Here is a 26,311-nt window from a genome sequence, read left to right as displayed (position 1 = left end):
AGCCAAAGACATAGCAAGAAAAGGAAACTGTACACCAATATCCCTTATAAACATTTATGCACAAATCCTCAACAACATTTTAGCAAACTGAATTTTAGCAGCACATTAAAAGAACTGCATATCATGGCCAAGTGGCATTTATTCCTGGAATGCAAGAATGGTTCAGCATACAAAAATCTATTTTTTAATCAGGTGATCATCTCAATAGATGCAGAAAAAACATTTGAAAAAATTCAACACCTTTTCATGATACGAGCACTCAACAAACCAGGAATAGACAGAAACTACCTTAATATAATAAAAGCCATATATGAATAACCCACAGCCATACTCAGTGGTGAAAGGCAAAAAGCTTTTCCTCTAAGATGAGGAACAAAGCAAGGATGCCTACTCTCACTGCTTCTGTTCAGCTTTGTACCGGAAGTCCATACTAGAGCAATTAAGCAAGAAAAAGAAAGAAAAGCCATCCAGATTGGAATGGAAGAAGTAAAATTATCTGTGTGCACAGATGATATGATCTTATATATAGAAAACCCTAAAGATTCCACCGAGAAAAAAAAAGAAACTGTTAGAACTAATAAATAAGTTCAGAAAAGTTTACAAGGTCAACACACAAAAATCAGTTGCATTTCTACCACTAACAACAGCCTGAAAAGGAAATTAAGAAAACAATTCCACTTAAAATAGTATCAAAAAGAATAAAATACTAAGGAACTAACCAAGGAGGTAAAAGACTTACACACTGAAAGGTAGAAAACAATGATGAAAGAAATTAAAGATGACATAAATAAATGGAAGGACAATTCATATTTTCATAGATTGAAAGATTTATTGTTGTTAAGACATCAATACCACCCAAAGCGATCTGCGTATTCAAAAATTTTTTTTGTAAAAATAGAAGAATCTATCCTAAAATTCATATGGAACCTCAGGGGACCCTGAATAGCCAGAACAATCCTAAAAAAGAACAAAGTTGGAGAGCTCACACTTCCTGATTTCAAAATTTACTACAAAGCTACAGTGATCAAATGTGTGGTTCTGGCATAAAGACAGACATAAAGACCAATGGAGTAGAATAGAGAGCCCAGATATAAACCCTCACATATGTGATCAAATGATTTTCAACAAGAGTACCAAGTCCATCCAGTGGGAACAGGACAGTCTTTTAGACAAATGATCCTGGAAAAACTAGATATCCTCATGCAAAAGAATGCATTTGGACTCTTACCTAATACCATATTCAAAAATTAACTCCAAATGGATCAAAGACCTAAATGTATGAGCTAAAACTATAAAACTCTTAGAAGAGAATATAAAGCAGAAGCTTCATGACTTTAGATTTGACAATGAATATATAATACCAAAGGTATAGGCAACAAAAGAAAAAATAGATAAATTGGACTTCACGAAAATTTGAAATTTTGTAAATCAAAGGACACAAGAGAGTGAGAAGGTAGCCTACATAATGTGAGAAAATATTTGCAAATCATATATCTGATAAGGGATTAATATCCAAAATATAGAGAGAATTTATAAAACTCAACAACAAAAAGCAAACAACACAATTCAAAAATGAACAAAGGACTTGAATAAACATTTCACCAAAGAAGATATATGGGGCTTCCCTGGTGGCGCAGTGGTTGAGAATCCGCCTGCAGATGCAGGGGACACGGGTTCGTGCCCCGGTCCGGGAAGATCCCATATGCCGTGGAGCGGCTGGGCCAGTGAGCCATGGCCACTGAGCCTGCGCGTCCGGATCCTGTGCTCTGCAATGGGAGAGGCCACAACAGTGAGAGGCCGGCGTACCGAAAAAAAAAAAAAAAAAAAAAAAAAATGAATAACCAATAAGCACATGAAAAAAATGCTCAACATCCATAATCTTTAGAGCAGTGCAAATCAAAACCACAATGAGATACCACTTCACACCCATTAGGATGACTCCTATCAAAAACAAAAACAACCCAAGAGAACCCCAGAAAATAGCAAGTGTTGGCGAGGATGTGGAGAAATTGGGACCCTTGTGCACTGTTGGTGGGAATGTAAAATGGTGCAGCAACAATGGAAAACACTATAGAAGTTCCTCAAAAATTTTTTAAGTAGAATTATATGATCCACTAATCTCCCTTCTGGGTGTATACCCAAAAGAATTGAAAGCAGAGTCCCAAGATATTTGTACGCCCATATTCGTAGCAGCATTATTCACAACAGCCAAAATCTGAAAGCAACCCATGTGTCTATTGACAAATGAATGGATAAACAAAATGTGGTATATACATATAATAAAATATTATTTAGCCTCAAAAAGGAAGGAAATTCTGACATATGCTACAGCATGGATGAACCTTGAGAACATTACACTAAGTGAAATAAGCCAGTCACAAAAAGACAGATATGTATGATTCCACTTATTTGAGGTACCTAGAGTAGTCAAAATCATAGAGACAGAAAATAGAATGGTGGTTGCCAAGGGCTGTGGAAAAGGTGAAATGGGGAATTACTGTTCAATAGATATAGAGTATCAGTTTTATAAGCTGAAAAATCTTCTGGAGATGGATGATGGTGATTGTTGCACAATAAGAATGTACTTAAGAACACCGGGGTCTTCACTGGTGGCACAGAGGTTAAGAATCTGCCTGCCAAGGCAGCGGACATGGGTTTGAGCCCTGGTCCGGGAAGATCCCACATGCCGTGGAGCAGCTAAGCCCATGCGCCACAACTACTGAGCCTGCACTCTAGAGCCTGCAAGCCACAACTACTGAGCCTGCTCACCTAGAGCCTGTGCTCTGAAATAAGAGAAGCCACCGCAATGAGAAGCCCATGCACCACAATGAAGAGTAGCACCCGCTCGCCGCAACTAGAGAAAGCCTGTGTGCAGCAAAAAAGACCCAACACAGCCAAAAATAAATAATAATTAATTACTTTAAAAAAAAGAAAACTGAAGTGTACACTTAAAAATGGTTAAGATGGTAAACACTATATTATGTGTATTTTAGCACAGTAAAAACATTTTTTAAGTTGTTGAGGACCCCAAAGAGTTTTTGTTTATGAGTTATACCTATTGATACTTACAATATTATATATTAAAAGTGAGAAATTTTCAAAATATATTAATTCATTCAAGATAACTAATAAACCACTGCATGTTGTGAACATTTTTGAACATGTGTTCTATTCTGTGTAAGCATGCATTTCCATGGGATATAAACCTAAGATTTCTGGGTCTTAGGATATGCACATCTTCAAATTTACCATAGCAGATTATGCCAGAGTTTTTCCATCAAACCTTCATGAGCTCCCTTTGCTCCACATCCTTGCCAACGCTCAGTATTTTTAATTTTATTAAAATTTACTTTTATTTTAATTGAGACTTTTTAAATTTTTAGCCTTTCTCAGGGGAAGTGTGTCGTAGTGCCTTGTTCAATTCACTGAATACTAATGTGATGGAGCAAATTTTCATATGTTTACTGGGTATTTGGATTTCTTCCATAAAGTGCCCAATTTTTGCCCATTTTACTGTTGGGTGACCTTTTTTCTTGCTGTTTTGTTTGGGGTTTTTTTTTTTGTATATTCTTATTACAGGTTCTTTGTTTAATACTTATTATATATTTATATATTTTATATATAATATATGTATAAAATTTGGCACCAGGTTTGCTTACCTTTATGGAAGGACAGGAAATGCAGTATGTTAGCATTATAGCATCAGGTATATAATGCCATATTTTATTCCCCCCCTGAGCTGTTTGGTTGTCAGGTGACAAAACCAGGTAAGTAAGTGTGGACCACCCTGGCTTATAAGATTATAAGATACAAGATCTTTTAACAGCCCATATATCTAACTGTCAGATCCCTCAAGGGACTCATTTGGTTACAAGAATCTCACTAAGCAGAGGGAAGCTCTGGCCTTTGTTTTTCAGTAGGCATTTATAGTTCATTGACAGGCTTCCAAATCTAGATGTAGTTCATTAAGACAGGGTCATTTTTACAGTAAATAATGTTGCCTGATAACAAATCTGACATTTTACATTAATCTCAATCTAGTATATTTCCATGGAAATATGCTAGAAAGTAAACTCGAGGTCATTTCCTCATGAAGAAAAGGTTTAGGTCTCTTGGTTAACCTTTTCTCCCTGGAAAAAAATTGATGTCTTTACAAAATTGAATATTCGAATCCATGAATATTGTATATTTCTCCATCTCTTTAGGTCTCCTTTATTTTCTCATAATACAGCTTGATAGGTTTCTTATAGCAGTCATCTCCATTATTTATAGATTTATTTCTTAGTACTTTATTTTTTATGTCACTATGAATGACATAAAATATCTTAAAAATTTTAATTTCTAACTGCTTTTGTTGGTGTATAGGAATGCAGTTGGTTTTCTAATACATTGTTTTTTGTATCCCGCAACCTTTTAAAATTCCCTTATTCATTCTAATGAATTACCTGTAGATTTCTTTGGATTTTCTACATAATTACATTATATGTAAATAATCAGTTTTAATTTTGTTTCTTTTCTAATATTTATATCATTATATATTTTTCTGGCCTTAATGCAATAGCAAGAACCTTCAATACATTGTTGAATAAAAGTGGTGATAGATTCTCAATCTTGAAGGGAAAACGTTGACTTTTTTACCATTGTGATATTTGCTGTAGGCTTTACTCAAGTTAAGGAATTTTCTATTACTACTAGTTTGCTAAGTTTACTTTATAGATTATAAATGGACATAAAATTTTATTAAATACTTTTCTGCATCTATTTAGATGGTTATATCTATATATTTTCCCTATAATCTGTTAATTTGGCAAGTTAATAGGTTTGCTAACATTAAGTCAAATGTACATTGCTGTGGTAAATCCAGTTCAATTTATAAATTGCTAAATACAATGTGCTAACATTTTCATTAAGACTTTTGTATCTATATTCATGACTTTTTGTAATTTTGTCTTATCCTATTGAATTTTGGTTTCAAGATTTGCTTGATTTTGATTTGCATTTCTCTAATAATTAGCAATGATGAACATCTTTTTATGTGCCTATTGGCCACATGTATGTCTTCTTTGGAGAAATGTCTATTTAGGTCTTCTGCGCATTTTTCAATTGGGTTGTTTGTTTTTTGGTTATTGAGTTGTATGAGCTGTTTGTATATTTTGATGCCCTTGTCAGTTGCATCATTTGTAAGTATTTTCTTCCAGTCCTTAGGTTGCCTTTTCATTTTGTTTATGGTTTCCTTTGCTGTACAAAAGCTTGTAAGTTTAATTAGGTCCCATTTGTTCATTTTTGCTTTTATTTATATTGCCTTGGGAGACTGACCTAAGAAAACATTGGTATGATTTATGTCAGAGAATGTTTTGCCTGTGTTCTCTTTTGGGGGTTTTATGGTGTCATGTCTTATATTTAAGTCTTTAAGCCATTTTGAGTTTACTTTTGAATGGTGTAAGGGTGTGTTCTAACTTCATTGGTTTACATGCGGCTGTCCAACTTTCCCAGCACCACTAGCTGAAGAGACTGTCTTTTCCGCATTATAGATTCTTGCCTCCTTTGTCACACGTTAATTGACCATAGGTGTGTGGGTTGATTTCTGGGCTCTCTATTCTGTTCCATTGATCTATATGTTTTTGTGCCAGTACCACATTGTTTTGATTACTGTAGCTTTGTAGTATTGTCTGAAGTCTGGGAGGGTTATGCCTCCTGCTTTGTTCTATTTTAGGATTATTTGTTGTAGTTCTTTTAAAAATGTCATGGGTAATTTGATAGGGATCCACTCTTGGGCATATACCTAGAAAAAACTATAATTTGAAAAGATACATGCACCCCTGTTTTCATTGCAGCATTATTTACAATAGCCAAGACATGGAAACAATCTAAATGTCCATCAATAGATGAATGGATAAAGAAGTTATGGGGTGTGTGTGTATGTGTATGTACTTAGCCATAAAAAAGAATGAAATCATGCCATTTGCAGCAACATGGATGGACTTAGAGATTATCATACTGACAGAAGTAAGTTAGAAAGAGAAAGACACATACCATATATCACTTATATGTGGAATCTAAAATACGACACAAATGAATATATCTATGAAAAAGAAAGACTCACAGACATAGAGAACAGACTTGTGGTTATCAAGTGGGTGTGGGGGATGGTGGTAGGGGAGTTTGGGATTGGCAGATGCAAACTAGTATATATAGGATGGATAAACAACAGGTCCTACTGTGTAGCACAGGGAACTATATTCAGTATCCTGTGATAAACCAAAATGGGGAAGAATATGAAAAAGAATATATATATATATATGACTGAGTCATTTTGCTTTGCAGCAGAAATTAACACAGCATTGTAAATCAACTATACTTCAGTAATTTTTTTTTTAAGTATCATGAGGAAAAAAAAGATTTGCTTGGATCATGAAATGAGGTGGGAAATTAAACTCATTTTTCTTATTCTCTGGAAGAATTTGTGTAATGTTGGAGATATTTCTTCCTTGAATGTTTGGTGGAATTTATTATTGAAGTCAAAGAATTTTTTATGGGAAGGTTTTTAATTACAAATTCAATTTCTTTAATAGTGATAGAATTCTCCAGGATTTTTATTTATTCTGGCTATACTTTTCTAGCAATTTGCTTCCCCCTTTTTTTCTTGATCCAGTCACACTATAGTTTTAAACAATTTTATCTTTTCAAAGAAGCAACTTTTGGTTTTGTTGATCCTTTTTATTGTATGTTTACCTTCTATTACATTATTTTTTGCTTTCATCTGTTTTTATTGCAGTTAGTTGCTGTACAATATTCTGTAAGTTTTAGGTGTACCACAAAGTGATTTACAATTTTTAAAGGTTATGTTTCATTTATAGTTGTTATAAAATATTGGCTATATTCCCTGTGTTGTACAATTCTTTTTTGTGCTCTTTATTATTTTGTTTTTTCTACTTTTGAGGGTAGAGGGGATCATATTGCTATTTGGGAGTCTACCAAAAGTGTAGCTCTGTCTCTTAACTCACTCTTCCAGATCAGCCATTAAGAAAGGAGAACTGAGAGTTTCGCTCACTATGGTTTTCTAGTCTGTCCAGGTCTAGGCTTGGACATTTCTTAGAAGGTTGTCTAAAAAGTACTTTTAAAAATTGTTATTTATTTATTTATTTATTGGTGTTAGTTGCGGAACGTGGGATTTTTTGTGGGGGCGGGCTCTTTGTTGCGGTGCGCAGGCTTCTCTCCAGTTGTAGTGTGTGGGCTCTGTAGATGCGGTATGTGGGCTTAGTTGCCCTGCGGCATGTGGGATCTTAGTTCCCCAAGGGATCCAACCGTTGTCCCCTGCATTGCAAGACAGATTCTTAACCAGACCACCAGGGAAGTCGCCTAAAAAATATTTTGTTCAGCTTTTTAAAAATGTGTTCAGATGTTAGTCCTACTTTAATGTAAACAGAATTTCCTCCCAATATGACTTTATTACAGAATAATCTTTCTGAATGTCTAGTAGTAGAATAACAAAGCCTAACTTTCAGTTTTTCTCTGAGAATAAATTGAAATTACTTAAATGAAAATATTTTGAAAAAGGATAGGAACAGTACTGATACAAATATTCTTGTTTTCACCACTGCTATTGCTTGGGGCTCACCAAATGTTAAATTTATCCAAAGTTCCCTCAACCATTTTCAATAATTTGTGGTTGGGAGAAGACTACCCAGAATCAGTAGTAGGGAGACCAAAATGTCCTGCAGCTTTAGCAATGGTAGTGTGTATCTCATTGCTCTGTACTTAATTCTAGTTCTAGTTCCAACCAATAATCTAAAATACAACAGAATGTGCAAAGGGTTTTATTATTAGAATACTCCTAGATTTTAAAGTGGGTAGAATCAATTAATTTAATATGCACTGGGGCAGTGATCTAAGTTCTGAAAAAGGTAAGTTGACCGAAGCAATCACTAGTCTCAAAAAAACTTACAGGTTTTATGGAGGTCCTAAAACTACATTATCTCAAAGTGTGAAATGCATGTTGTTTAAGAGAACAGGTTCTGGAATGGGAACACCTTGGTATAGATTCTAACTCCTCCACTTCTAGATATATAATGTCAGTTTCCTCAACTGAAATTGGGAATATCAACAATCTCAGAGGAGTTGTAAGATTAAATGAGCTTATCCATGTAAAGATTTTAACATTGCATGTGGGAAATAGTAGGTGCTCAGAATATACTTTAAGAATTAATGAAAAGTTAGTCTTTTTGTAGAAAGAATGATTGAATATATTGTAGTAAAAATGTTATAAGAGAGATATAAAGAGTCAAAGGAACATTGAAAACTGCTCCTACTGACTAGGAGTTGGAAAGAGAGTTCATGTGGGAGATGACAGCTGAACTTAACCTTGAAGGTAGAGTGGAATTGTAGCAGCTGTACTTGGGACAGAAGATATTCCAAGTTGGGTGACAGTGTGTAAGATCAAAGACTGGAAGTGGGGGAGCTGGGAGCTGGCAGGAAACCATAGTGATTTTAGAGAATAATGAGTCATCTAGAGAATAGAAACATTGAAAAAGCTTTGATGTTCAATGCTCAGTATTTTGACATATTTTGTGTGTTTTTGAGAGCCTTTAGAGACTTGATCTGCACTTTAAGATTGTTGCTATGGCAATGGGTCAAATAAGAGAATTGGAAAAAGGAAAACCTATTTGGAAGATTTTGCAACAGCCTAGGCAAAAGAAAATAAATTGCAAAAACTTTACAACAATAAAATCAAAATTGCCTGTGAATTATCTAGTAAAGGATGATAGGTGAAGGCAGAGAGTTCAAAGCTGATTCTGAGATTAAGAGTCTAGATGATTGAGACAATATAATTGCAATATCATTTGCAAACATAATAAAAATGAAGCAGGTTATAAGGAAAAAGTATAATTATGGTTTGGGACATATTGAGTCTGAATTTTATGTGGCAGGAAGGACAGCCAGCTGGAAATGTCAACTTGAGATAGTTTGAACTATAAATGTATATTTGGGAATCATCTGCATGGAAGTGATAGTTGGAATCCTGGGAGTGAATCAATTCAAAGTGTGGAGAGAGAAAACTATTTAGAGCAGTACCTAGAGGAATATATGCTTGTATCAGTGGAAGAAGGGGAGACAGCCAAAGAGAAAGCAACTGTAGTCAGAGGGGTAGAGTAGAAGAAAGTGGAATTGAAATTTCTTACAACTATTGAAACTTAGGAAACTTTGTAACAAGTTATTTGACTAGGTTTCCTGAAAGAGATCCTGTTGCTGTTATTAGCAAGAATAACTTGGTGGCCTTACTGTCTTTAATACTGTATGTAATATGCTATGTTAACAGGAATAGTATTTTAATATTATCTATATTAGAGCCTAGACGTGTCAAGTCAAACTGTGGTCTCAAGTCCTAGATCCTCTCTACTCTCACCACTTTAAACTGCCTTAATAATCATGTTGGTTGACATCTAACTGTAGTTCTCAGTTAAACTGAGATTGCGCAATTTCATCCACACAGTGCCTTGACTGAGAGCAAACTGGGAGGATAACCTAATTAAACAGACTCTGATCATTCTGATCATAAAGTTATAATTAGAATGGCTTTTAGATATTTCCTCTCTCAGTGCATAAAAAAGACAACTGTAATATCTGTGCTTTACTTTCCCAACATGTTAAGTAGAGATGCTTCCTCATACATCTGGTCGTTGCAAAAATACAAGAAAGAACTTTTAAATAGTTGTTCCAACATTTGAAATTTGGTTCTATCCTTAATGGCAAGATTTTGGTGTCTTTCTTTCTTTGGAAAACAATAAATTACAAAGTCATTCAGAGTTTCTTTTTTTAACCAAACCCATAAAAAAAAAAAGATTGCCAAAAATTCCAAGCACCCCATTTTGCACATAGAGTATCAAGGTTATCTTCTAGTTAAAGCAGGGGTCCCCAACTAATAACCGTCTGTGGCCTGTTAGGAACCCGGGCTGCACAGCAGGAGGTGAGTGGCAGGTGAGCGAGCAAGGCTTCGTCTGCTGCTCCCCATCGCTCGCATTACCTCCTGAACCATCTCCCCTACCACCACCCTGTCAGTGGAGAAATTGTCTTCCAGGAAACCAGTCCCTGATGCCAAAAAGGTTGGGGACCGCTGAGTTAAAGCTTTGTTTGCAAAAAAATTTTCCACTGTCTTGAAGAAATTCATGGCGATTCAAACTTCCAAAAGACCCTCAAAAATAGACATTCAAGTGCTGATAACGTATCAGTGGTAGTAATAATAATTGCAGTTAACTTTCACCAGATGGTTACTATGTGCTGTACTTTGTGCTAAATGTTTTGCATGCGTTTATTCAATTAACAGTATTTACTGAGTGCCTACTATATGCCAGGAGCTGTTCTGGGATAGGTTAATAAAAACAAAACAAATAAAATCCCTGCCCTCATAGCCCTTTTATTTACTGAGGATGGACAGGTAATAAGCAATAAACATAACCAATAAGTACATTTTGGTAATGACCAAAATAAAGTATATGGACCATAAGAAGATTATAAATACTATGAGAACATCAGAGCAAGGGAAAGGAAGGTCAGGAATGCTGGGTTGGGATTGGGCAATAGAGATGGGTTGCATTATTAGATGGGGTGGTTAGAATAGGCCTGATAGAGATGGTTGTATTGGAGTTAACCATACAACTGGAACAATCTGTGTAAAGGCACTAAGGTGGGACCCCATCTGGGGTATCCAAGGAACAGCAAAGAAGTCACTTTGGTTCAAAGTGATCAAGGGAGAGAGTGGTAATGAGCATAATGGGTGGAAGGCAAGGAAGGCAGATCTTGTTACTATAACAGCACTGTGAGACAAGTACCATTACAATCCCCCATTTTATAGATGAGGAAGTTGATACATAGGGAAGTCAAGGAAGCTGCCACATTTGAAATCAGGAACCATATGTACCAAGAAACAAGAAGTTTCATCCATTTATATACTGAAGGTTTTGAAATAATACAACTATTTATTTCTTTATTACCCTCTGCAAAATATCAGATGAAAGCTCAGCACTTCTGAAGTGGATGATTCATCAAACAGTGGCTCTACTTCAGTTTTCTTTGTCTGCAACCAACATGACTATTTATAGGGCTTATAATTTCATCAGTTTCTTCCATTACATATGACTTCTTTTTCCTGGCAGTGCAGTAAGCATCCCTGTGAGATGTTTTAATACAAGGGTTTTGTGTTAGGATAAATCCAAAGTTTACTTTAGTTCTTCTAGCCTTTTCATATTGAGCCTTCTTAGAAACAAGAATATATTCATAATCATAATGACATAGTAGGTTTTTCTCAATTTTTAAGTACAGAAAGCCATTCTAGATTACAGCATGGTGACAGTGGCATTTTTACTTTAGTTATGTACCTGCTATTGATGATTAGAATTAATCAGTGTAATGATAGTTGCAGATTATCTGGCCTGTGTACATGCTACACATGCTTGAAACGAATCAATGCCTTAATAGTATAATTTGATATAGAAAAACATTTTAATAAAGGCAATCTTTTAAATAAATATGTTTGTGCCTAGTTCATTGAATCCCTGGCTACAGGGATTTGAAAATATCTTTTTACCTAAAAGTGACTTTTCACTGTGACTTTCAAATCCCTCTACTCAATCTGGACCTGCAGTGAAGAATGCTCTGTGGACGAGCCAGGGAATCAATGAACTAGTCACAAACACATTTTTAAAAATATTTTCCATTATTTAAAAGAGTGCCTTTATGAAAAGTCACTTTTACATATTTAATAGTTCATTTTAGGACTTCCCCAGTGGTTCAGTGGTTAAGACTCCATGCTTCCAATGCAGGGGGCGTGGGTTCCATCCCTCATTGGGGAAGTCCCTCATGCCTTACAGTGTGGGGCAGAGCGGGATGGGGGGTATCATTTTAATACATGCTAGATTGATAGTTAAAAGAGCTATCACATTTCACAGAACTAGAACAAAACATTTCGCAATTTATGTGGAAACACAAAAGACCCCAAATAGCCAAAGCAATCTTGAGGAAGAAAAACGGAGCTGGAGGAATCAGGCTCCCTGACTTCAGACTATACTACAAAGCTACAGTAATCAAGACAGTATGGTACTGGCACAAAAACAGAACTATAGATCAATGGAACAGGATAGAAAGCTCAGAGATAAACCCACGCACATATGGTCACTTTATCTTTGATAAAGGAAGCAAGAATATACAGTGGAGAAAAGACAGCCTCTTCAATAAGTCATGATGGGAAAACTGAACAGAAAGAATGAAATTAGAACACTCCCTAACACCATACACAAAAATAAACTCAAAATGGAATAAAGACCTACATGTAAGGCCAGACACTATCAAACTCTTAGAGGAAAACATATATAGAACACTCTATGACGTAAATCACAGCAAGATCCTTTTTGACCCACCTCCTAGAGAAATGGAAATTAAAACAAAAATAAACAAATGGGACCTAATGAAACTTCAAAGCTTTTGCACAGCAAAGGATACCATAAACAAGACAAAAAGACAACCCTCAGAATGAGAGAAAATATTTTCAAATGAAGCAATTGACAAAGGATTAATCTCCAAAATTTACAAGCAGCTCATACAGCTCAATATCAAAAAAAAAAACAACCCAATCCAAAAATGGGCAGAAGACCTAAATAGACATTTCTCCAAAGAAGATATACAGATTGTCAACAAACACATGAAAGAATGCTCAACATCACTAATCATTAGAGAGATGCAAATCAAAACTACAATGAGGTATCACCTCACACCGGTCAGAATGGCCATCATCAAAAACTCTACAAAAATAAATGCTGGAGAGGGTGTGGAGAAAGGGGAACCCTCTTGCACTGTTGGTGGGAATGTAAAATGATACAGCCACTACGGAGAACAGTATGGAGGTTCCTTAAAAGACTAAAAATAGGGCTTCCCTGGTGGTGCAGTGGTTGAGAGTTCGCCTGCCGATGCAGGGGATACAGGTTCGTGCCCCAGTCCGGGAGGATCCCACATGCCGTGGAGCAGCTGGGCCCGTGAGCCATGGCCACTGAGCCTGTGCATCCGGAGCCTGTGCTCCACAACGGGAGAGAACACAGCTGTGAGAGGCCCACATACCGCAAAAAAAAAAAAAAAGGGAAAAAAATAGAACTACATATGACCCAGCAATCCCATTACTGGGCATATACCCTGAGAAAACCATAATTCAAAAAGACGCATTCCCCACAATGTTCATTGTAGCTCTATTTACAATAGCCAGGACATGGAAGCAACCTAAGTATCCAACAACAGATGAATGGATAAAGAAGATGTGGCACATACATACAATGGAATATTACCCAGCCATAAAAAGAAACGAAATTGAGTTATTTCTAGTGAGGTGGATGGACCTAGAGTCTGTCATACAGAGTGAAGTAAGTCAGAAAGAGAAAAACAAATACCATATGCTAACACATATATCTAAAAATCTAAATCTAAAAAACAAAATAAAAATGGTCATGAAGAACATAGGGGCAAGATGGGAACAAAGATGCAGACCTACTGGAGAATGAACTTGAGGATATGGGGAGGGGGATGGGTAAGCTGGGACAAAGTGAGAGAGTGGCATGGACATATATGCACTACCAAATGTAAACTAGGTAGCTAGTGGGAAGAAGCTGCATAGCACAGGGAGATCAGCTCGGTGCTTTGTGACCACCTAGAGGGGTGGGATAGGGAGAGTGAGAGGGAGGGAGATGCAAGGGGAAGAGATATGGGGATATGTGTATATGTATAACTGATTCACTTCGTTTTAAAGCAGAAACTAACACACCATAGTAAAGCAATTATACTCCAATAAAGATGTTTAAAAAACAGCTATCATTTATTCTAAGGTAAATATCCTCCTATATTGGGGATTCTATTTTTATCTATTTCTCCATTTTAAGTAGACCTAACCCAAATTTGCTGATTTTTATGACCTGGAAATTTTTCAGCATTGACTCTGTATAGGTGATCATTTAAAGAACAGTGCATTGCTGGATTCATGGTTGTTTATGTAATAATTTGTTAATCAGACAGTTAATAAAAAGTAAGAAATTACATTCTTGGTGTTTCTTACTTGTCTTCCCACAGGAGCAGTGAATACATAAATCATAATTATACAGGGTTGATTTAAATTGTTTGGCACTAACATCCTTTTGTCAAATGGGGGCATCATTGGTCTTTCTTAAGTAAGCTGTGTGGCAAGAATGGTTTGCTTGTTAAACTCAAATGATATTAGGGGTAAATAATTGTTCTCCTTTCACCTTATTTTAGAGGGCTTCTATTTATGTCTATAGCCAGCACTCTTAATTGATAGCAATATTTAAAGCCTAGAAACTTTTAGTAGTTTTTTAAATAGTTTTCAATTATATCAACCTCTAAAGTTACCATCACAAAATCTGATTGTTATTCAGTAAAAGAAAATGACATGGTTTTAAGAATAACAAATGTTTAGGATAAAAACCTTATTATGAGTCTTTGTTTTGTTGTCATCATTGTTGTTTTAAGTATATGAACAAGGGGAAAAATCAAATAAATGCTTTAGATTTAAAACACACATCCCCCTACACCCACATACCTAGCTAACCCAATAATATCCAAAAGTAGCCATCAATAATTAGAAGATATTTGGAGCAAATCCAAATTATATACTGATGTGTGCTATTACTACTAACACCTGACTGTCGCTAATAACTAAATCTGTTTTGCCAGCATTAGATTTATATAAGAAGTATGTTTGAATATGGTTATCATTGCACTAAAATGTGTATGATTACTATATGTATATATATTTTTTGGCCGTGCCTCGCGGTCTGAGGGATCTTAGTTCCCCAACCAGGGAATGAACCTGGGCCCCTGCAATGAAAGCACCAAGTCCTAACCACTGGACCACCAGGGAATTCCCAATTACTGTATTTTTTAAAACTATTATTTTGACCTCTCCACTACTAACAATTTGTGCTACAGTTAGACTTCAAAATACATTCTTTTTAATATACTCAAAAAGAAACTATATTTGTACATGATTGCATTTGGGGAAGATTTTTTTAGTATGTGAGAGTTATATAGATATTCAGCCTTAAGTATTTAAATACTTTAATGTTTCCATTAATGTAGATCTTGGCCTGTTCTTATGTATAACATTAAAATCTTGCATATGTATATCTTTGTCAAGCAGACGCCATAGGCTAAAACTGAAGATAATAACTTAAGATTCATGTCTCCTTTCTTAGAGGTTACAGTTGTCTTGAAGTGACAGTTTTGAAGTACCTAAACTGACATCAAAGTGTTCAAGTGATCCAGTTAGGTCAATTAATGTTAATTTTCATCTTCCATTAAATTATTTTAATGTTTTCCTCTTTTCATTTTTTCTAGCCGAGTCCTATACCAAGTCCTGTTTTGGGACGAAAGCCAAATGCTAGTCAGTCATTGCTTGTATGGTGCAAAGAAGTTACAAAAAATTACCGGGGAGTGAAAATCACCAATTTTACTACATCGTGGAGAAATGGTTTATCTTTTTGTGCAATATTACACCACTTTAGACCAGATTTAATGTAAGTAGAAACACTTTCCATTCCTATAAATATTTTGTAAATAATAAAGTTTAAAAAAAAAAGAAACAAACCATAAAATAATTTCTTAGCACATGTCCTGAAATACTTGATTTTTTTTTTAATCACCTGTACTCTTGCTTTTTGGGAGAGGAAATATATCCCACAAAGAAAAGTAGTTCCTTCCTGATGCCTAAAAACAATCTTTTCTGTTTTAAAAGAGCATATTTTTTCCTTAATCTCATACAAAAAACTGACTTCAAATTATTATGAAAATTGTGTTAGTGTTAAAATGAGATGAGACAGATAAACCTGTAGCTCTTTATACATTGACAACAAGGGGTTACCTCATGGTGAATTTGGTTGTCAAGGCTAGTCTCTTGTCCCCTGCCTTAACTTCTCTTTTAGATGGAAAGCTTCAGGCATTGGAACTTGCAATCACTGTTTTTTATTTATTTATTTATTTCCTTAATTTTCCACACTATTAGTTTTGTTGATAGAATTGCTCTGAAATTGCTAGTTACTCTTTGGTATTATTGAACGTCAAATTTTAAGATTCAGGTGTGTTTTAAAAACAGCTGTTTTTATCAATTACTGTATGTACCTACTGTGCCATTTTCTCCCTCAGTGACTACAAGTCTCTGAATCCTCAAGACATTAAAGAGAACAACAAAAAGGTAAGAATTGCCAAAGAAAAAGAATACATAGTGTCAATTTTGGCTTCTCCACAAGCATTTATTAATTTGGGGAAAGTGAGCTTGTTTTGTGAGATCCACCTATAGCTCACAGAAGGTAGTCTGTTTCCTGTCAATTTTGGCTTCTCTGCAGGCTTTTATTAATTTGGGGAAAGTGAGGTTGTTTTGTGAGGTCCTAACTATAGCTCATAGAAGGCAGTCTGTTTCCTGCCGTTCCAGTAGGATGCAAGGTTTACTCTAGTTTGTCATGGCCTTTAAAAATCACAAGTCCCAGACTGGCATCAGATTATAATAATATGTATGAACTTCATTAACTGTTAAATGTTTGTTAAAGGAGTTTTTATTTAGTTTTTATTTAGCTCTTAGCAAGATTTAGCTTTTAAAAAGTGCAATCCAAACTGTTGTGCCATGAGTTTAGAAAAACCTGTTGGGAGGGGATGAAAGCAGGAGCCTGATGGGTATGCAAAAAATAATGCATATGTTCCCAGAGGCAAAAATATATGAACATTGGGTTTTTTTTCTTTTTTTCCCACTTTTCCCCACCTTTTTCTGGTAAACTGTGCAGTTTTTTTCCACATAATTAATTAATGTACTGAGGTCAGAGCTTCCAAATTGGTGTGGGGAAGATACTGATCCTTTCAGCCCTCAGGGTAGCTGCACAGGCCTGAGTTGCTAGAGCCCTCTGGGCCAGCTGACTGTGGCTGCAGGCTGACTTAACTATGTACCCCAAAATGCAGCACAATATTACAATTTTCTGTGTGCACCACAACATAAAAAAGGAGGAAGCACCTATCTCAGCATACAGCAGGTACTCATTTAATGCTTTTTTTCCTGCTGAATTGAATTCTTCAACTGAAAAGTGTTGTCTTAGAGCAAGAGTTTTTAACCTGGGAGCTATGGATAGAATTCAGGGGATCCTTGATCATGGCTAGAGCAAAAACAATTTATTTTCTCATTTCTTTAACTGAAATTTAGCATTTTCTTCAATTATGAATTTAGACAACAAACCACTGTAGTATTAGCCATGCCTGAGACATTTTCACCTTTAGAATTTCAGATATTTTCATATCACTTTACAGTTACAAATATCTACAACTACCTTTTAAGCTCATCACTTCATAATTGTAGCAGTTTGTATATCCATAAAAAGCAGATTTATTGTTTCTCAAATTCCATTTTCCTAATATTTTCAAATACTTATTTTTCAATAATTGGTTTCTTTTGTAATCATATATATTTTTTTAACTTTTTATTTTATATTGGAGTATAGCTGATTAACAATGTTGTGATAGTTTCAGGTGCACAGCAAAGAGGCTCAACCACACATATACATGTATCCATTCTCCTCCAAACTCCCCTCCCATCCAGGCTGCCACATAACATTAAGCAGAGTTCCCTGTGCTATACAATAGGTCCTTGTTGGTTATCCATTTTAAATATAGCAGTGTGTACATGTTGGTCCCCAACTCCCTAACTATCCCTTCCCCTTATCCTTCCCCCCTGGTAACTATAAATTCATTCTCTAAGTCTGTGAATCTGTTTCTGTTTTGTAAATAAGTTCATTTGTATCATTTCATTTTAGATTCCCATATAAGGGATATCATATGATATTTCTCTTTCTCTGTCTGACTTACTTCACTCAGTATGACAATCTCTAGTTTCATCCATGTTGCTGCAAATGGCATTATTTCATTCTTTTTAATGGCTCAGTAATATTCCATTGTATATATATATATATATATATATATATATATACATACCACATCTTCTTTATCCATTCCTCTATCAATGGAATGGAATGGATAAAGGTTGCTTCCATGTCTCAGCTATTGTAAACAGTGCTACAATGAACACTGGGGTGCATGTATTCTTTCAGACCATGTTTTTCTCTGGATATATGCTCAGGAGTGGGATTGCAGGGTCATATGGTAGCTCTATTTTTAGTTCTCCATAGTGGCTGTACCAATTTACATTCCCACCAGCAGAGTAGGAGGGTTTCCCCTCTCTCCACACCCTCTCCAGATTTTATCATTTGTGGATTTTTTTGATGATAGCCATTTTGACTGGTGTGAGGCGATATCTCATTGTAGTTTTGATTTGCATTTCTCTAATAATTAGCAACGTTGAACATCTTTTCATGTGCCGCTGGGCCATCTGTATGTCTTCTTTGGTGAAATGTCTATTTAGGTCTTCTGCCCATTTTTTGATTGGGTTGTTTGTTTTGATAATATGAAGCCTCATGGGCTGTTTTTAAATTTTGGAGACTTGTCAGTCACATCATTTGCAAATATTTTCTCCTAATCTGTGGGTTGTCTTTTCGTTTTGTTCATGGTTTCCTTTGCTGTGCAAAAGCTTTTGAGTTTAATTAGGTACCATTTGTTTATTTTTGTTTTTATTTCCATTATTCTGGGAGACAGATCGAAAAAGATATTGATGCGATTTATGTTAGAGAGTGTCTGCCTATGTTTTCCTCTAGGAGCTTTATAGTGTCCAGTCTACATTTAGGTCTTTAATCCATTTTGAGCTTATTTTTGTGTATGGTGTTAAAGAATGATTTAATTTCCTTTTTTTACATGTAGCTGTCCAGTTTTCCCAGCACCATTTGTTGAAGAGACTGTCTTTCCACCTTGTGTAGTCTTGCCTCCTTTGTTGTAGCTTAATTGACCATAGGTACGTGGGTTTATTTCTGGGCTTTCTGTCCTGTTCCACGTATCTATATATCTGTTTTTGTGTCAGTACCATGCTGTTTTGGTGACTGTAGCTTTGTAGTATAGTCTGAAGTCAGAGAGCCTGACTCCTCCAGCTCCTTTTTTCTTTCTCAATATTGCCTTGGCTATTTGGGGTCTTTTGTGTCTCCATACAAAGTTTAAGATTTTTTGTTCTAGTTCTGTGAAGAATGCCATTGGTAGTTTGTTAAGGATTGCATTGAATCTGTAGATTGCCTTGGGTAGTATAGTCATTTTGACAATATTGGTTCTTCCAGTCCATGAACATGGTATATCTTTCCATCTGTTAGTGTCTTCTTCGATTTCTTTCATCAGCGTCTTACAGTTTTCAGAGTACAGGTCTCTTATCTCCTTAAGTAGGTTTATTCCTAGGTAATTTATTCTTTTTGATGGGATGGTAAATGGGATTGTTTCTTGAATTTCTCTGTCTGATCTTTTGTTGTTAGTGTATAGAAATGCAACAGATTTCTATCTATTAATTTTGTAACCTGCAACTTTACCAAATTCATTGATGAGCTCTAGTAGTTTTCTGGTAGCATCTTTAGGATCTTCTGTGTATAGTATCATGTCATCTGCAAACAGTGACAGTTTAACTTCTTTTCCAATTTGGATTCCTTTTATTTCTTTTTCTTCTCTGGTTGCCATAGCTAGGACTTCCAAAACTATGTTGAATAAAAGTGGCAAGAGTGGACCTCCTTGTCTTGTTCCTGATCTTAGAGGACATGCTTTCAGCTTTTCACCATTGAGTATGATGTTAGGTGTAGGTTTGTCATATATGGCCTTTATTATGTTGAGGTAGGTTCCCTGTATGCACACTTTCTGGAGAGTTTTTATCAAAAATGGGTGCTGAATTTTGACAGAAGAGTAAGCTTATGTATTTTATATACATCAAAACATTATTCTGAGAAGGGGTTCGTTGCCAAAAGAATTCGTGGGCCAAAGTGATTAATAACCTCTAGTCTCGGCTAAAGTATTTAATTTACTTTAAATAGTTAAAATCACCAGTGAGAAAAAGACTATAAAGGGAACCTTGATAGAAGTTCAATTAACAGATGAGAATTTTTTTTTTTTTTTTTTTTTTTTTGCGATACGTGGGCCTCTCACTGTTGTGGCCTCTCCCGTTGTGGAGCACAGGCTCCAGACGTGCAGGCTCAGCGGCCATGGCTCACGGGCCTAGCTGCTCTGTGGCATGTGGGATCTTCCTGGACCAGGGCACGAACCCGCGTCCCCTGCATCGGCAGGTGGACTCTAACTGCTGTGCCACCAGGGAAGCCCAACAGATGAGAATTTAAATCAAATTGTTTTTTACTTTTATTGCTCTCTAAAACCAAAAATTTATATTTCCATTAAAGAATTCTTGTTTCTTTGCAAATGCATGATGCTGGCCCCAGAGAAAAACATTTAAAAGCAGTCAGGTTTTTTTTAATTGAAATATGCTATTAAAAAGGGTAATCTTGCCCGTGAGCCATGGCTGCTGGGCCTGTGCGTCCGGAGCCTGTGCTCCGCAACGGGAGAGGCCACAACAGTGAGAGGCCCACATACTGCAAAAAAAAAAAAAAAAAAAAAAAAAAAAAAAAAAAAGGGTAATCTTGGGGCTTCCCTGGTGGCACAGTGGTTGAGAATCCGCCTGCCAATGCAGGAGACACGGGTTTGTGCCCCAGTCCAGGAAGATCCCACATGCCACGGAGTGGCTAGGCCCATGAGCCATGGCCGCTGAGCCTGCGCGTCCGGAGCCTGTGTTCCGCAACGGGAGAGGCTGCAACAGTGAGAGGCCCGCGTACCACAAAAAAAAAAAAAAGAAAAGAAAAAAGTAAAAAGGTAATCTTTAAAAATCAGTATAATTTTCTTTATAGAAATCATGCTTCAAAATAAGTCATTCTCTTGAATTATTTCTTGTATGATTTTGAAGAGCCTGTGTCTGTCAAAGCAAAATTCCTTATTTTTCATCAATTAAGTTATACAGTTAGCCCTCTGTATCCATGGATGTGGAACACACAGATACAGAGGGCTGGCTGTATTCCACCATTTTACATAAGGGACTTGAGCATCCCCAGATTTGATATCTGCAGGGGGTGTTGGAATCAGTCCCCGATGGATACCAAGAGACAACTGTATCTTTAGATATGACGGTTCTTTACCTGTATTTTCTTGCATTTGAATAAGCAAATTTAAATGCAGATAAGAGCATTATAAAATAAACCATTATTTTTTTTAAAGTGAAGCTTTCAAGTTACTGTTTAAAATTTTGAAAAGCAAACATTTTTTATTTTACCTAGTTATATATTTTTAAAGAGTATGAGGAATCTCATTAGGGCTTAAGTTATACTTATTTACATTATGTTTTTCAGAAATTTAATAATGATGAACATACCTTGGATTTACATATTATTACAAAGAGAAATATATCTCATTAAATTTTTTCTCAAGTAAATCTTTTTTTAAAATTCAACTTTGCATTTATTACTGAGATTTATTTCACTGATCCTTGTGCAGAAAGAGTGCTTTTTAAAATTTATTTATTTATGGCTGTGTTGGGTCTTCATTTCTGTGTGAGGGATTTCTCTAGTTGTGGCAAGCGGGGGCCACTCTTCATCGCGATGCATGGGATTCTCACTGTCGTGGCCTCTCTTGTTGCGGAGCACAGGCTCCAGACACGCAGGCTCAGTAATTGTGGCTCACGGGCCCAGTTGCTCCGCGGCATGTGGGATCTTCCCAGACCAGGGCGTGAACCCATGTGCCCTGCATTGGCAGGCAGACTCCCAACCACTGCGCCACCAGGGAAGCCCCTCAATTAAATCTTAAAGGTTAGATGATTAGAGCTTTTTTTAAAAAATAAATTTATTTATTTATTTCTGGCTGCATTGGGTCTTCCTTGGTGCATGCGGGCCTTCTCTAGTTGTGGCCAGCAGGGTCTACTCTTCGTTGTGGTGCACGGACTTCTCATTGTGGTGGCTTCTCTTGTTGCAGAGCCTGGGCTCTAGGCACACCGGCTTCAGTAGTTGTGGCACGTGGGCTTCAGTATTAGTAGTGGCTCGCGGGCTCTAGAGTGCAGGCTCAGTAGTTGTGGTGCATGGGCTTAGTTACTCTGCGGCATGTGGGATCTTCCCAGACCAGGGCTCGAACTCATGTCCCCTGTGTTGGCAGGTGAATTCTTAACCACTGTGTCACCAGGGAAGTCCCAATTATAGCTTTTTGAAAGGATTTTAATTTAGATGATCCCATTCATTGCACAAGTCAATACATAATTGTTGTTATACTTTCCTTTTCATCACTTTGCAACTTCTTTTTTTTTCTTTAATATGTATTTATTTATTTGGCTGTTCTAGGTCTTAATTGAGGCACAAGGGATCTTTTAGTTGTGGCATGCAGAATCTAGTTCCCTGACCAGAGACCAAACCTAGGCCCCCTGCATTGGGAGCACGGAGTGTTAACCACTGGACCACCAGGGAAGTCCCACAACTTCTTACCTGATATCTACCTTGAGTATCATTTGCTACCTACAGACTTATTTCTGGCTTCTCACAGTTCTTCCGGGTAACCCCATCTGCCCTTAATTTGACTTAAAACAGTAGAAGAAATAATGCCTGTGTCTTATCTTCCATGCAGATGCATAACATAACTGGCAGTGACTCCTTACCAATTAAATAACATCTAGCAATGAATAAGACTATTTTCTTTTAAAGACCTCTTTTTTCTCCACACACAGCTAAAAAGACAGTAGGTGATTGACTATTGCAGAAGAGGTTAACCTATGGGAAAATTCCTTTATAAAGTCTTGACCTCGCTTACAAGAAATCTGGTTTGTTTTTAAATTTTTTTTAGTGCAATTAGTGTGCATAAAATGAATTGCTACATGAAACAAAACACCAGCAGGAGATTCCCCACAAGTAAGCTAATCATTTTCCCAGGTCTGTAAAAAGTGCTGTATAAAAATGGTATTTACCTGTGACATCTGATCTTAACCAGTATGTCAGTGTTTTAGATAATTGGGAAATGTTTAGAATACTGCCTGTGGTGCTTTTCCTGATGGTCTACAATTGATGTCTATCAATCAAGTTGTCAGGACTCATGAGGAAGAAAATGACTTTAATTTTCCGAAAACATGTAAAATAACAAACAGGCCCAAACATGCACACCAACTGAGCCATTCTCTCAAGTAAATATTTTGAGGTACCTATACTATAAAGCATAGTGCTGTGAAAATTGAAGAGATTTTAGTATCACAATTTATTTTTCATTTTTTTCTTATTCCATAACATTTATTAAACTACAGGAAGAATACAAGGATTAAATTCAAAGGTAGAAATGCACTGTAACATGTATATGCAAAACACTGATTCCTTCTGAATTGTTACATAATTTCCTAAACTTCCTTTTTAGAAAAACTTTGAGTTATGATCCTATATCTGGGCTGTTACAAAGACGAGACATTTTATATCCCAAAGCAAAAATATAACTAGAGGGTCCTTAGTTTTTCCAAGAGTATATCTAAATGTTTAGCCATATTTTTAATGCTTCCTAGCAACACAGTGCTGTTTTCAAGGGTTAGTTCAGGATAGTAATAATTAATTGTAAATTGAGAAACAGCTTTGATTCTTCAAAACTAGAAAAACCTGATGTGCCACAGTCATTTAAAGGCTAACAAAAGTAATACAATGCAGCCTCACATTCTAAACTAGGTTGTACTACTCAAAACATTTCCTTCTTTCCAAAATGGATGAAGTGAAAATGAAGTCACTCTTCTCATTATGAAAATCAATCTTAATTGGGCGTTTTAAAAATGCTTCTATGTTTCTAGACTTAAGTAGCACTTACTTATATTTTATACTAGGCAATCTAGGAGTTAGTTCTTTGGGGATATCTACCTGTACTTTATCTTCACAAATCACTGCAATTACATGACCACTGAAAAGAGGGGTTGATAGGAATAATAAAGCTCCAGATAAATTATTATTTCTTTATACCCTAGTTCTTTATCACAAAAGTCAATTCTAAGTTTTTTTGTTTAACTCTCATTTTTGCTTGTTTTCTTTATTGGAGAAGAACATTTCAATTGTTATTAACTAATAAAAAATGTTTTACTCTTGAATCTACCAAACTTTTACAAATTTCCAACTTGGAATGTTGTTCTGTTCATGTGGAATAATGTCAGTGGCATAATGTCAGTAACATAATGTACCCTCCAATAGCAACAAAAAGCCATTAAAATTTTGCTTGCTTTTTAAAAAAGGTAACTGAATTGTGTTTTATTTTTAACTCTTTTTGAGGTGTAATTGCCATATAATAGTACCTCAGTCTCAAGTGTACAACATAATGATTTGATATTTATATACATTGTGAAATGCTCACCACAGTAAGTCTAGTTAACATGTGTTATTTTTCTGTTTTTGCTGTTTCTAAAATGTGGTGATGTTTTAAGTTTCTTTAAAAAAGTTGAAATGTGTGGATTGTCTGAACTCTTCAATATATCTTCTGTTTTTCTTTCCTCTGAAGGCATATGATGGATTTGCCAGCATAGGAATTTCCCGGTTATTGGAACCTTCTGATATGGTTTTATTAGCAATTCCTGACAAACTGACTGTTATGACTTATCTCTATCAAATTAGGGCACATTTCAGTGGGCAAGAATTAAATGTTGTTCAAATAGAAGAAAACAGCAGTAAGAGCACATATAAAGTTGGAAACTATGAAACAGATACAAATAGTTCTGTTGATCAGGAGAAATTCTATGCAGAACTTAGTGATCTGAAACGGGAGCCTCAACTGCAGCAGCCTACCAGCGGAGCGGTAGACTTCTTATCCCAGGACGACTCTGTATTTGTAAATGATAGTGGGGTTGGAGAGTCAGAAAGTGAACACCAGACTCCTGATGATCATCTCAGTCCAAGCACAGCCTCCCCTTACTGTCGCAGGACTAAAAGTGACACAGAACCCCAGAAGTCCCAGCAGAGCTCTGGAAGGACTTCAGGATCCGATGACCCTGGAATATGTTACACTACAGATTCAAACCATGCACAGGTTTTGGTAGGCAAGAAGAGACTATTGAAAACTGAGACTTTAGAATTAAGTGACTTATACAATAGTGATAAGAAGAAGGATGTGTCTCCACCCTTTATTTGTGAGGAGACCGATGAGCAAAAGCTTCAGGATCTAGACATCAGTAGTAACTTGGAGCAAGAAAAATTAGAGAGTTCCAGACCCTTAGAATGCAGATCAGATCCTGAATCACCTGTCAAAAAACCAAGTTTATCTCCCACTTCTAAACTCGGATATTCGTACAATAGAGATGCAGACCTTGCCAAGAAAAACCGTACTTCCCTGAGGCAGACAGAGTCTGATTCAGATGCTGATAGAACCACCTTAAATCATGCAAATCATTCTGCAAAAACAGTCCAGGTAAGTGAGTTAGAATGATGAATACATATATGTAGTAAATAGTTATTTTTTTAGCATCTTTATTGGAGTATCATTGCTTTACAATAGTGTGTTAGTTTCTGCTTTACAACAAAGTGAATCAGTTATACATATACATATGTTCCCATATCTCTTCCCTCTTGTGTCTCCCTCCCTCCCACCCTCCATATCCCACCCCACTAGGTGGTCACAAACCACCTAGCTGATCTCCTTGTGCCATGCAGCTGCTTCCCACTAGCTATCCACCCTACGTTTGGTAGTGTATATATATCCATGCCACACTCTCAGTTCGTCACAGCTTACCCTTCCCCCTCCCCATATCCTCAAGTCCATGCTCTAGTAGGTCTGTGTTTTATTCCCGTCCTACCCCTAGTCTCTTCATGACATTTTTTTTTGATTTTCTTAGATTCCATATATATGTGTTAGCATACGGTATTGTTTTTCTTCTTCTGACTTACTTCACTCTGTATGACAGACTCCAGGTCCATCCACCTCACTACAAATAACTCAGTTTCATTTCTTTTTATGACTGAGTAATAGTCCATTGTATATATGTGCCACATCTTCTTTATCCATTCATCTGTTGATGAACACTTCTAGACACTTCTGTTGCTTCCATGTCCTGGCTATTGTAAATAGAACTGCAAGGAACATTGTTGTACATGACTCTTTTTGAATTATGGTTTTCTCAGGGTATATGCCCAGTAGTGGGATTGCTGGGTTGTATGGTAGTTCTATTTGTAGTTTTTTAAGGAACCTCCATACTGTTCTCCATAGTGGCTGTATCAATTTACATTCCCACCAGCAGTGCAAGATTGTTCCCTTTTCTCCACACCCACTCCAGCATTTCTTGTTTCTAGATTTTTTGATGATGGCCATTCTGACCCGTGTGAGATGATATCTCATTGTAGTTTTG

The 26,311-nt window shown here is 36.3% G+C and overlaps 1 protein-coding gene across 13 annotated transcripts in view; it reads left to right on the top strand.

The window, feature by feature from the left end:
- Positions 1–26,311, top strand: part of EHBP1 (EH domain binding protein 1) — a 346,379-nt gene that overhangs the window by 223,413 nt on the left and 96,655 nt on the right. For all 13 annotated transcript variants that reach the window (XM_067007538.1, XM_067007534.1, XM_067007532.1 and 10 more), the window contains 3 exons: positions 15,385–15,563; positions 16,189–16,237; positions 24,475–25,377. In XM_067007538.1, the coding sequence (XP_066863639.1) occupies positions 15,385–15,563; positions 16,189–16,237; positions 24,475–25,377 (1,131 nt within the window). The remainder of the gene's footprint in view (positions 1–15,384; positions 15,564–16,188; positions 16,238–24,474; positions 25,378–26,311) is intronic.

This window comes from Kogia breviceps, chromosome 11 (assembly GCF_026419965.1).
Source record: "Kogia breviceps isolate mKogBre1 chromosome 11, mKogBre1 haplotype 1, whole genome shotgun sequence".
NCBI lineage: Eukaryota > Metazoa > Chordata > Mammalia > Artiodactyla > Physeteridae > Kogia > Kogia breviceps.
Note: the sequence above shows the minus strand (reverse complement) of the source record. Positions and strands in the feature narration are given on the sequence as shown.